Source organism: Panicum virgatum, chromosome 3N (assembly GCF_016808335.1).
Source record: "Panicum virgatum strain AP13 chromosome 3N, P.virgatum_v5, whole genome shotgun sequence".
NCBI classification, from domain to species: Eukaryota; Viridiplantae; Streptophyta; class Magnoliopsida; order Poales; family Poaceae; genus Panicum; species Panicum virgatum.
Window position 1 is genome coordinate 6,649,079 of NC_053147.1, and position 12,929 is coordinate 6,662,007.

Consider the following 12,929-nt stretch of genomic DNA (forward strand, 5'->3'; position numbering starts at 1 on the left):
ATTAAACAATCCAGCGATTTCCTTTTCCTTTTCAAACCAAATTGAACAATCAAGCGATGGAAAGGGGCTCAAACACTCTGAGTTCCCTGCTACTGGTAGGTGGACCCAATAAACTTGGTACATTAAACTTGGGCCTTGTTTAGTTGGAAAATTCAAAATTCCAAAACCATCACATCAAAAGAGAATCTTACATGTATGGAGTATTAAATCTAGACGAAATAAAAAATGAATTGCATAGTTTACTTGTAAATTGCGAGACAAATCTAATGAGCCTAATTAGGTTACGATTAGACTCTAAATTGTACATTAATCTTACAAGGAGGAAGATACTAGAGATATGAAGATAGAGCCTAGTCTTCATGAAGATGAGCCATAAGAGTATGGGGCAGACACAGCGGGAGCATTGGTGATCCATGAAGGTTTGAAAACACAAGATGAGGTGAAGAAGCTTCGGGAAGGATATGAAGAAGCTTCGAGAAGGATAGAGTTGCACAGATCTCAAGTATGCCAATACATCACGAACTCAAGTTATTTTACCTTCATACAAGAAAGCATTCAGAGGGCAAACAACTAAAAGTGTAAAGAAGAAAAAGGAGATGCATATTTGCACGAAGTCTACAGGAAGCTCCAACTAAAGCTTGAGAAGTATGAGTCGAAGGAAATCATGTCAACAATACAAGAGAAGAAGAAGGTTCGGAATGGCAGAGCACAGAAGATGCAAGGGGCGGCGCACAGTGGTATGATCACCAGAGACAAGTATGCATTGAGGGGGAGTGTTGAAATATGCAATGCATACCTGGAACATTCTAGAAGATTGTGGAAATCACAAGAAACTAACTTTGCAATGCATGATGATAAGATCATGCCAATGTAAGAAATTGCTAGAAGGGTGGCGAGAAAGTATGAGTAATAGTTATCATGCTTCATGGGGAAGTGTAGAATTCTGTAGAGGAAAGATATTTAGGATAAAGAAGGAGAAAACTCTAGAAATATAGAAGAGTGTAGAAGGTGGACACATGGCAATACAATATGAAGCATGGAGTCCTATAAATAGAGGTGTCCCCCTCCACCTTGCCATACCATGGCATAAGAGGTCTCAAGTAGGAGATGACAAGGTTGTCATGTAGTGTAGTTGTGTCATGGTAGGATAGCCACATAAAGAGTGTAAGTGTCATTTCGTGTTGTATCAAGTTGAGTTGTGAATAAGATTTGAGTTCCCTTGTAGAGTGTAAGTCTCCCAGTTTCTATGTACTTAGTATATAAGTTGTGATCTATTGTGGGTTGGCTCTACCACCCAGGATCACAAAGGGTCTGGGCTTCATCGTAGGAAGGCTCTGTCTCCCGGAAGCCAGCTTCATGTGTTGGTAGGCTCTCCACCCGAAAGCGAGAAAGCGACTCTGCCGTTGAAAGGACCTTGTACACTAAATAGCTAGAAATTGAAAAAGCTAGAAATCAGTTCATGTCTGGAACCACCGGGTTTTGCTACGTGTATGGCTGAATCTAGTTCTGTGTTCTCTGTGAATCATTTAATTTGAGGGGGGCGGTCAAAATTCACTTTATGCCACTAAATGATTATGCATGCTAGTAGATCTAGGGTGATTCTATTTTTCTTTATGATGTTTTTAGGTTTACCTGCTGATAATCCAGCATTTCTAACAAAATATTGAGCGTATACCAGCTTGAATGGTAAATCAGTTTATGTTGGGGACAAAGGGGTTTTGCTTGTTGTATGCGGTCAGGGTTGATGATTTATTTTGCAAAGCATGCCCATATACCAGTTTGGCCCGGGGCATCGATGATTGGACTGTTACTTTTGTTGTTGCCTCTGCTTGTGTGTATTTTGCATACACGGACATAACAGTATGAAACAGATAGCATTCAGGTGGTAACATGCTTTAACATTGACTTGTTCTTGAATGTTGTTCTCATTATTGATGCAGGTTACACTACTGATTCATTGGTTTTGCAGAAATGGTCGAAGCTATAGATGTCACGGCATCTTGTAGTGACCTTATTGCAGAGGAAGGAAGCTTACAAGAGGTTGATTAGAGATAGGTTCAGGCCGCTCAGGGAGATTGCTATAACTATTGAAGAGGAAGAACTAGAGGATGAGCAGATGGACTGCATTAAGAACTTCCACCACTCCCTGGCACTGAAGCTAGAGACTGCTTGCAACAAAGTTGTGCATGTTCTACATACTTGCCTTGTACCATGTCCCTCTAGCAGAGAGACAGTCGTTTACCATAAGATGTATGCGTTGTTCTTACTGTTGTTGCTTAATGCTTTGACCAGTTTGAGCTGGTTCTTGTCACTGTTCTGGCTAATGAGGCTCTGTTGCTGTTGGTTTCATATTTGGAGATGCATTTTGGTTACTGTATATGCTCAAGACCGGGGAAGAGAAGACAAGCTTTGCTGAGAAGGTGCTGATGTCTTATCAGGTGAGTCTTGGGCAAATAATAAATCATGAATAGGTAAATGATTTAGTTGATGCAATTGTATTTTTTTACCTTGTGTTGCTTGAAGGTAGCATACACAGCAGTGGAAGCATTGCCTCCTGCTGACCCAGAAAGGCTATCTATCTTCCTTAATCTTTTAGCCTTCTGGTACGATGTGATGAGGGAGAGCAACAGGTTTGTTTGTGTGTCTGTTACCACTAACCGCCACCCACTTGAGGTCTGAATGTACTGGTAATAGCTAATCATGTGTACTGCTTGCTTTGGATGGAATGCCCATGGCTTATGAGATTGCAGAAAGAGCTGTGAATGAGGCACGTTCCAGTGCTGCTGTCCTAGATGCAAGCTCAGTTGTGGTGAATCTTATTGTCAAAAATTTGGAGAAATGGATGTCAAGCCCAACCAATGGTAACAAATGCTTTCTATACATGTGGTGCACATTGTATTCTGTCCATGTCGTGTTAGCCAATTAACAATAATTGTTTCTTATTCATGTTGTGTTATGTGCATGCTGTAATAACTGATTCTTGCTTTTGTTGTACCTAGGAATGCTATTGACAGCTGGAAGAGAGATTGATGTAATGAAAGGTAACAACCATTTTGTTGTATGGCATTACTTATTTTGTTGTGGGCCATAGTAAGAACTAGGTAAAAATAAGTTATGTTTCATGTTGTAATTAACTGAAGGATCCGGTGCTGCGGATGATGCTAAGGTTGAAGTTGGAGTTGGGGATGAGACAAGTGAAAGCAAAGGTAAAACAACAACTGCCTCTCAAGTAGACTATTAGTGCAATGCACAACGCTTGCACACACACCCAAATAGCGCACATATACATGGAATCAGTTTTTTATTATCTAGTATGCTTCGTTGATGTCATTAAGCTACAAGAAAAGCAGTGTAATTTTAGTAGGAAAGTTGAATAACGACACAATTGTTTGCTACTGTTGCTGGTTGCAGAAACTGATGGGATGAAACAGGAAGACGTGGAAACTGCAGTGCTCCATACTGATGACGAGGCGCAACAAGTAGCTGCTTGATACTCAACCCCCTACTCGAAGAGGCCCCCCTCACTAGTTGTTCGTCGATCAAGTATGTCCTGTGTAGTGCTGGTCGGTGATTGGTAGATGATGCACACGTGACTGGGCTGGTGGTCATTTGATTTGCGTTGACGATGGTTGAATGACCTGTGCATGCAGTGTCTCCTGTCAATTGATCCAACTTCCTTCCTGAAGGTGGATTCGAAAACCATGGCCATGAGAGGATGGGGCGGAGTGTGATCTGTTGGCGTCAGAAAGCTGCGCAACAACGCCGTGGCCAAATAGGCTGAGGCTAACGCATGGGCGTTACAATTACTGTATAGTCTCTCGAAAACATATCAGCAGCTTTGACAAAGAAACACTAGCGGACCACATGGGCAATCGTTTGTGAATCTATAGAAGGGTATAAAATACCAGTTGTAATGGAGCACTTTGTTTCTAAGCATCATCCGGATTGATTTTTAAACACTAGTCGAGGAAGGCCCCCTTGTGCCCTCTACACAACAGAAACAGGCTAAAAAATGCTACTCTGTAGTAATTTCTAAACATCACCTGGATTGATTTTGTATGTGTTTTCATCCACTTTTTTACAGCTCAGTTTTATTGTTGGACTGAATTCGCTGCTCTGCTCTATTGCTATTCCATCTCTTCGGCCCTCAATACCACAACCCCGATTCTTGGGCCCCCACTCGACGGTAGGATCGGGCGCTCCATACTGTTTACAGATTTTCACATTTAAATCTTTAAAGAAATGATTTGCGTTTTTGGATCTACAGTGTCGACGTCATGATTTAGGGTTGTGAGGTAGGTAGGAAACACATATTCGCCATCCTTGCGTGGCGCCAAGCTCGCATATAATGATTAACCCACATAAAAAGTTCACCATAATTGAACGCCAAGCCCTTTTGTATGCTACTCCAAGTATATGAGGTAGCACTCCTGCTTTTGGCTTGCATTACATTTCCTAATGGGAAGTATTTTGCCCCTAACACATGCGCACACAAGGATTCAGCTCAAAGTTGAGGGAGACAAAAAAAACTTTATTTTTGCAGTACCCGGTATAAGCCTTTGGGCCCATGAGCCCCAGCTGAGCCCAGCCCAGCCAACGTCACGCCAGGTGGAGGCCGCCGTTTCACATCACGATATTAGTCCATAATAATAAATAAATAATAATAAAGAAAGAGGGAATAAATTTCATTAAGAGGGAATAATCCTTCTTATCCTCAGTCCGCACGTCCTACAAACTCTATTTAAATTTTTTTTGTACAAAATAGAATGCTACAATTGTGGTCTCATGTCATTCTTGTCAACTAGGAAGGCAACCCGCGGAATTTGCGTGGCTAGAATTCTCATGCGCAAGTTAGTTGAAGTTCACTTGAACTCCTTCTTAGAGAGAGACATGTAGTGATATATATTATTTTAATTTTATTTCAAGCTCATGGATGGATATATGTGCACATATTTATAATTTCTAGATAGTAAATATTTATAGATGAATCAAGAATTATATGTTGAACAGGTACACTGAAGTATGTGAAAACAGGGCATGAGCATCTTATCAATGCTCTCTTATGGAAATACGAATATATTAGTGGATGAGATAATAATTCAAATGCTGGTATAATATGTTTTGAGAGTCTAAAGACTAACTACTTATATCAACACGTGCCTCCTTTCGTTGTAAACCATACCTGATTTTACTTTTCATATCTCTTTTCTTCAAAGTTCAGGTGATAATAATATTAGCATGATGATTGCCATTTTGTTTAGGAATAGGAAGGACCAAGGCGTCTACTTTATATATTAATAAAACAAAGTTTGGAGTATGAAGCGAAAAAGAAAAAAAATGTCAAAGAAGCTAATGACTAAACTTAAGACATTATGGGACATTTCTAGCCATGATGAACCTCTGTCGTAGTCCGCCTCTTATATCAGTCTGCTATTCCAGGATTGCTTTTGGTCTCTGCTGCAGTTAAATAAAATTGGTGGCCTGCTAATACACTTATAAAAATATTAAGATATATTATATGAAACAAAAGAGTAGCATATTAGAGAAACATGTTTCATGATAATCAATGTAGTAACATCAACCATGTCAAATTATATGATTTTAGCAATTGTTGGTAAAAATTAATAGGTTTTGATCTAGGATGAACTTAAATACACACATTTTTTATTACATAGAGTACTTCCATTTTTCCAATGAGAAAATTTATTATTTATTATAAAGCCATGCTATGCTTCACCAGGCTAGTTATTACATTTTAGTCTGGAACTTTGTAGTAAAATCTTCTCGTCTTTCCTTTTTGTTGGTTATAGTTTACCCAAAGCTATGTCATGGATTATATGCAGCGATACCTTTTTTTATTAACTAATTGGGTGATTGCTTATAGTCCTTCATGTTTTGAGTGTTAGCTTCAAATAATACTTTTATTATTCTTTGGATTTGTGCTTTTGTTCAGTGTCTTTACTTTATTTAAGGAAATAAACAAACTTATATGACCTATGTTGTTGATGACGATAAGTAAATAATGGAACATGTAATAAGAAATAAAACTATGAGCTCACATGTGCATACCTCGGATGGACCTAATAATGGAGCTTACTTGAATTTTCAATGATCTTTGCCTTGTTGCCCCCTTTGACATCCTGCTTCAATGTCATAAAATGTTTGCATTAGTAATACTATTCTGGTGCTGTGGCTGCACATATATTATAATAATCATACATGTGAATGCTTGTATGAGGAAGAGACAAATCAAGCCTGTTTAATAATAACCACTCGGTGCAATCATCTTAGTGTCCTCTCGTTTTACCATGTGCTTCAAGTTTTAGTGCAATGCATGGTACACTGCCAAGCATGCCTGTGTGTCTCCTCCCATCTTCAACAACCTTTTAGTTTCTCCATGAATAGGCTATAGGTACCACAGATGTGCTTAGCTCGAGCTGCATGAGTCTGTAATCAAACTCATCAGAAAACACATTTGCAAACCCATTGACTGCTTCCAAACAGCAAACCATGTGCTAGTTGAATAATATATATGGAGTATATCCAGAGCAAAATTAAACTTTTGCACTGCTACTCAACGATAAAATGTAATTGAACACAGCATATGGAAGGTGTTCTTCAAGTTTGAAAAAGGCTAAGGCTGCCAAATCGAAGAAAAAAAAACCCCTTAAGGTTGTGACACATAAGGATATGGATTGTTGGATAGTTAATACTACTTCAATATGACCACCAAGGAGATCAAACGAACAACAAACGCAGATTGAGTTGATTGACATTCATCTAATCCAATGTGTCCATCTTGAGCTGCAACGTTGACGGCTAATTGTCCACGATGGCATCGTCGTGACCTAGCTAGCTAGCTCGTGTAGCCTCTCGTCAACACTCAACAGCGCCGACAGCACCTCTACAACTCGCAGAAACGAAACACAAATAAGACTCCATCTACGTACTTGCGACGGGGATCTGTCGACCAAAAAATTCCTTTGGGGAACGGGTTGAAAATGGCAAACCATGCAAGGAAAATAAATGTACGGGGCAAGCCAAAAACAGCAAGCAACTAGAAACGAACTGAAATGAATGAAACTAACGAAGGAAACACTACATACGCTAGAGCATGCAAAATACATGGAGCCATGGAGATTGGGTCTCACCTCGATGAAGTTGGAGCAGAGCCGTCCGCCGACTCCGCGACTGATAGAATTCTGATCCAGCTGGTGTGTCTTTTCGAATGTGTAGAACCGACTTTGAAACCCGCATCCTCGCTGAGGAGTGCCTACATACTTTCTTCATAGAAGAAAGATGAGGGTTGCTTTCGTAGTTCTCTTTTTATCCTCCCCCTTCTCTATTGAATGTTAGTTAGCTTGACGGCGAACTCGGTGCAGCTGTAGCAGAAGACCGCGAGCACGACGGAGACGCCGGAGACGGCATAGGAGACGACGGAGGCGGGGCCAGCGGCCTCCTTGGCCTCCTGGCCCGTGAGCACGAAGATGACGGCGCCGATGGCGAACCTGATGAGGTCCCACCACGTGAGCGTGCGCTTCATCTCGACGCCGCTCTGGCCGCTGACCTCATGCAGCTCCGTCGAGTCCAGCGCGTGATCCCACAGCGAGGCCTGTCTCCAGCAGCGCCCGCATGTACGCCGACTAGCTCTGGAACGACTCCTTCGGAACAGATTCAAGCCGCCGCACGCAGCACCGCGCCGTCGCGCGCCATGGAAAGATTTTTCTGTAAAACAATCACGTGTTAAAGATTTTTCTCTGATAGGGTAAAGCAATCACTTATTTCACGTAATGCTAAAATAGTCACATGTTTCCCGTAATAGCAATGGTGGATTATTCTTAGCTATATGTAAGGGTATTTTAGGTTATTTTTATCGTAATAGTAGTGGTGGGTAATTTTTCTTATTTTCTTCGATCAACGTGGTAATTTTTAGGTTTTGAAAGCGAACGTGGAGACTCCGTTTGTTGGCCAAATAATAAGATAATAAATGGATTGTTTAGCAGAACCAGGATGAAGATAGGATCAGCGCGCTCCCTGATCACATCACTGTTGGAGAAACGCACATTGGTACCAGCACGTTAGTGCCGGTCAAAACGGAGCCGGCACTAACGTGCATGAACCGTACAAAGCGGGTACGTTAGTGCCGGCTAGATGATTCTAGCCGGCACTAACTTGGTCAATTGCATGTTAGTGCCGGCTGGTAAATCTAGCCGGCACTAAACGTCCACACTTAGTGCCGGCTAAATCCACTAGCCGGCACTAACTTGCCCCGTATAAGCCAGGCACTCCTTCTTCCCCAGCCCGACCATTTCATTTGGCCGAGCTCCTCCTCTCTCTCATGGCGTGTTAGAGGGGGGGTGCTGCCCATTTTCCCCCAAATTTGTGAGGATTTCACCCATCCAAGTGCACCAAAAGTTAGTAGCTTCTTCCACTCTTCTTTCACGGTATTTATTCTTTGTTTCATGCTTTCTAGATAAAGAAAATAGTGATATTAAGGTTGAGGAAAAATGAGCATAATTTTCCAATTTATTCATTAATTTGAGTAAAATAGAATCGATTTGTTACTTTTTAGAGAAGGTTTTCTAGATAGTTTGACTATGACACATTTAGAGTAATTTTTTTGAATTATTTCACGGGGACATGTGTATATGTTATTATGCAAAATTTTAAGGATTTTAAGGATGAGGAAAAATGAGCATGATTTATTAATTTGTTCATTAATTTGAGCAAGGTAGAATTGATTTGTTGCTTTTTAGAGAATGATTACTATATAGTTTGACTATCACACATTTAGAATGAGTTTTTTTGAATTATTTCATGGTGACATGTCTATATGTTATTGTGCCAAGTTATTTTGTTATTTAGTTTAAATTTACTAGATAGGTGGTCTATGACACATTTACATTTTTTTTTAATTACTTCATAGTAACCTGTTTTTAGGGATAATGAGCATGATTTTTTTTAATTTGTACAGATGGACCGGCAATGGATGCACGGAAGCCGGAGCACCTCGGCGTGGATTCAGGGTTTAGATTCTTTTCTCAAAGCGGCAATGGCAAATAGGTCGCCAAAGGGTTTAATGTGTTGTCCATGCAGTGTTTGCGAAAATAAAAAGGAATTCCGAAAAAGAGATACTCTATGGAATCACCTGGCCTTGAATGGTTTCATGAGTAACTATAGTCTTTGGACTAAGCACGGCGAAGTTGGAGTTATGATGGAAGATAATGAAGAAGATGACGATGGTGATAACAATCTTCCAGATTGGGCATGGGTTCATGAAGCAGGTGGCTTTCAAGATGAACCAATGGACGAGGGTGAAGCAAATGTTGCACAAGAGGAGCCACCTGACGAGCTAGGTCAGGCGTTACTTGATGCACAGAAAGACAGTGACACTGTGAAGGAGGCATTAAAGTTCGAGAAGATGTTGGAGGATCACAAAAGGCCGTTGTTCCCTAATTGCAAACCGGAGCAAAAGAAGTTGGGTACCACGCTGGAGATGCTGAAATGGAAGGCAACTAATGGTGTAACCGATAAGGGATTTGGTGAGCTATTAAAGATTGTAAAGAACATACTTCCTGAGGGTAATGAACTGCCGTCAACAACATACGAAGCTAAAAAGATGGTTTGCCCTCTTGGATTGGACGTGCAGAAGATTCACGCATGTCCTAACGACTGCATCCTGTATCGCGGTGAATACGAGAACTTGGAAGCTTGTCCTGTTTGCAACGCATTGCGGTATAAGATTAGGCGAGATGATCCAGGTGATGTTGATGGGCAGCCGGTAAAGAAGAGAGTTCCCGCAAAGTTGGTGTGGTACTTCCCTATAATACCACGTCTGAAGCGCTTTTTCAAAAACAAGGATAACACTAAGTTGATGCGGTGGCACAAAGAAGACCGTAAGGAGGATCACATGATCAGACACCCAGCAGATGGGTCCCAGTGGAGAAATCTTAACCGAGAGTATCCTCAATTTGACAACGACCCAAGAAATATAAGATTTGCTCTAAGTACTGATGGAATGAATCCGTACGGTGAGTTTGGCAGCGCTCATAGTACATGGCCTGTGACCCTATGTATGTTCAACCTTCCTCCTTGGTTGTGCCTGAAGCGTAAGTTCATCATGATGCCGGTGCTTATAGAAGGGCCAAAAGAACCTGGCAACGACATTGATGTGTTCCTACAACCCTTGATGGATGATCTATTACTACTCTGGAAAGAAGAAGGTGTACGTGTGTGGGATGAGTATAAATAGGAGTCCTTCAACCTCCGAGCTTTGCTTTTTGTATGCATCAATGATTGGCCTGCACTTGCAAAACTTTCGGGACAGTCGAACATGGGATACATGGCCTGCACCCACTGTTATGATGAGACCGATAGCATTTATTTGAAACACTGTAAGAAGTGCGTATACATGGGCCATCGTCGATTTCTTCCAACCGATCACCCCCTAAGAACCGAAGGGAAGCATTTCAAAGGAGAGCCCGAAACTCGTCCTAAGCCTCTACTTCGTAATGGAAAGCGTGTGTTCTCGATGATCAAGGATGTGAAGGTAGTATTTGGAAAGGGTCCCGGTAGGCAACCTGTTCCCAAGGATGACCAGGGACATGTTCCAATGTGGAAGAAGAAGTCTATATTGTGGAACCTACCTTATTGGCAAGTCTTACAGGTTCGCAACGCAATTGATGTGATGCATCTGTCGAAGAATCTTTGCGTAAACCTACTAGGATTCCTGGGAGTGTATGGTAAGTCAAAAGACACATTGGAAGCAAGGCGCGACATGCAACAGCTAGCTGGACGAAAAGGCTTGCAACCCGAAAAGAGAGACAAAGGATGCCACTATTTAAAACCTGCCAGCTATAATCTGAGCAAAGAGGAGAAGGAAAGTATGTTCGATTGCTTGAACAGTATCAAGGTCCCGTCTGGGTACTCCTCAAATATACAGGGCATAATAAATGTGAAAGAGAAGAAAATCCAAAACTTGAAGTCACATGACTGCCACGTCCTGATGACACAACTACTTCCGGTTATACTGAGGGGTGTTCTACCGGAAAATGTGAGATTGGCAGTTGTAAAGCTTTGTGCGTTCATGAATGAAATTTCGCAAAAAGCAATTAATCCAAATAATCTAATAAAGCTGCAGAAAGACATTGTCGAATGTCTTGTCAGCTTCGAGATGGTCTTCCCACCTTCCTTCTTCAATATTATGACACACCTTCTAGTTCATATTGTGACAGAAATAACTATCCTGGGTCCTGTTTTTCTACACAATATGTTCCCTTTCGAGAGGTTCATGGCCGTATTGAAGAAGTACGTGCACAAACGTTCTCGCCCAGAAGGATGCATTGCTAAGGGCTATGGAACAGAGGAGGTCATTGAGTTTTGCGTTGACTATCTTCCTGATCTCAATCCGATTGGGCTCCCCGTGTCACACCATGAGGGGCGACTAAAGGGAAAAGGCACACTAGGAAAGAAATGTAATATGAACATCTCTTGTAGTGAATTCAGCCAAGCAAACTTCACGGTTCTTCAGAATTCATCCAAGGTGGCTCCCTATATTGATGAGCACATGAATATTATACGGTCCGAAAATCCACAGAAGAATTTTGCTTGGATTACACGCCAACATATAAAAACTTTTGACGGCTGGTTCAGACGAAAATTATTGGGCAACAACACAGTTGATCAAGAACTTCAATGGCTGGCCAGGGGACCATCAATAACCGTCCAGCAATACCAAGGGTACGAAATCAATGGGTATACATTTTACACGAGAGCTCAAGATAAAAAAAGCACCAACCAAAACAGTGGTGTCCGTATGTGTATAGTAAACAGTAATGGAGAAAAAAACAACTACTATGGTGTCATAGAGGAGATATGGGAACTTGAATATGGACCCATAGTTGTCCCTCTGTTTCGTTGCGAATGGGTGGCTGGAGGAGGCGTAACGAAGGACCAGTATGGGATGACCATAGTCGATTTTAAAAAGATTGGATATAAAGATGAGCCATTCGTTCTAGCCAAGGATGTGACACAAGTGTTCTATGTGAAGGACATGTCGAGCAAACCGAAGAAAAAGTCGGATAAGACGTCTCAAGCAGACAAGGCTGGAAATGAGCCGAAACGGCACATAGTTCTTCCAGGTAAAAGAAAAGTTGTTGGAGTCGAGAATATTTCGGACAATTCGGAAGATTATGACCAGATTGATGACCTTCCTCCATTCTCAGTTGACGTTGACCCCAGCATCCTCTTATCCAAAGAGGACACGCCTTACTTATGCCGTGATCACGTCCAAGGCACTTTCATCAAAAGGAAGATTATCAATGTTCCAGTAGATAATGATGATGAGTAGTACTTTTATATAAATTATATATTATATTTTCTCATTTAGTGATGTAATGTAACGCACCGCGCCGTATTTGTCTCAATTCTCGATACTATTCATCCAATTAGGACACAATATCATCTTCAAATAATATTATATTTTTGCATGGTATAACTATTATTTACTTTTACTAATTTTGCATTACTAGGAGTGTTGAAACATTAAATTACAAACAAATAATCAAGTAATTTGCGAATTGATTACATCATTGTATTGGCTATTACTGAAAAGACTTTTGAATATTTTTGCATGGATCAATCTGAAATTTTTTCGATTTATTACAAATAATAGAAGTATACTAACATATAAACCCTATAAGCTACACATAATTGATAATAGTAGCATATTTGTTAATTTACTTCAATTGCTATTGTTATTTTGTAGATATAATTACTATAATTATTGTGTAGCTAAAAAACTTAAGATATAAATTTTTGTTTTATTATTTTAATTATTAAGCCTATTATGAATAAATTTATGAATATTAAAAATTTATTGTAAATGGTAACCGGCGTGGCGAATTTACAATTCCCGCCAGATGGGACAT

General features: G+C 40.7%; 1 protein-coding gene across 1 annotated transcript; it reads left to right on the plus strand.

Moving 5' to 3' along the window:
- Positions 1-1,987: 1,987 nt before the first annotated feature.
- LOC120667489 (14-3-3-like protein D) lies at positions 1,988-3,030 on the plus strand. The gene is made up of 5 exons (XM_039947556.1): positions 1,988-2,188; positions 2,293-2,343; positions 2,388-2,438; positions 2,524-2,630; positions 3,000-3,030. The coding sequence occupies exons 1-5, from the start codon at positions 1,988-1,990 to the stop codon at positions 3,028-3,030; spliced, it is 441 nt and encodes a 146-aa protein (XP_039803490.1).
- The last annotated feature ends 9,899 nt before the right edge of the window (positions 3,031-12,929 follow it).

Coding starts and splice junctions, on each gene's coding strand:
- LOC120667489 (XM_039947556.1), top strand. CDS start 1,988: ATGTCACGGCATCTTGTAGTGACCTTATTGCAGAGGAAGGAAGCTTAC. Junction 2,439..2,523: donor AGGTGCTGATGTCTTATCAG/GTGAGTCTTGGG, acceptor TGTTGCTTGAAG/GTAGCATACACAGCAGTGGA. Junction 2,631..2,999: donor GTGATGAGGGAGAGCAACAG/GTTTGTTTGTGT, acceptor TGTTGTACCTAG/GAATGCTATTGACAGCTGGA.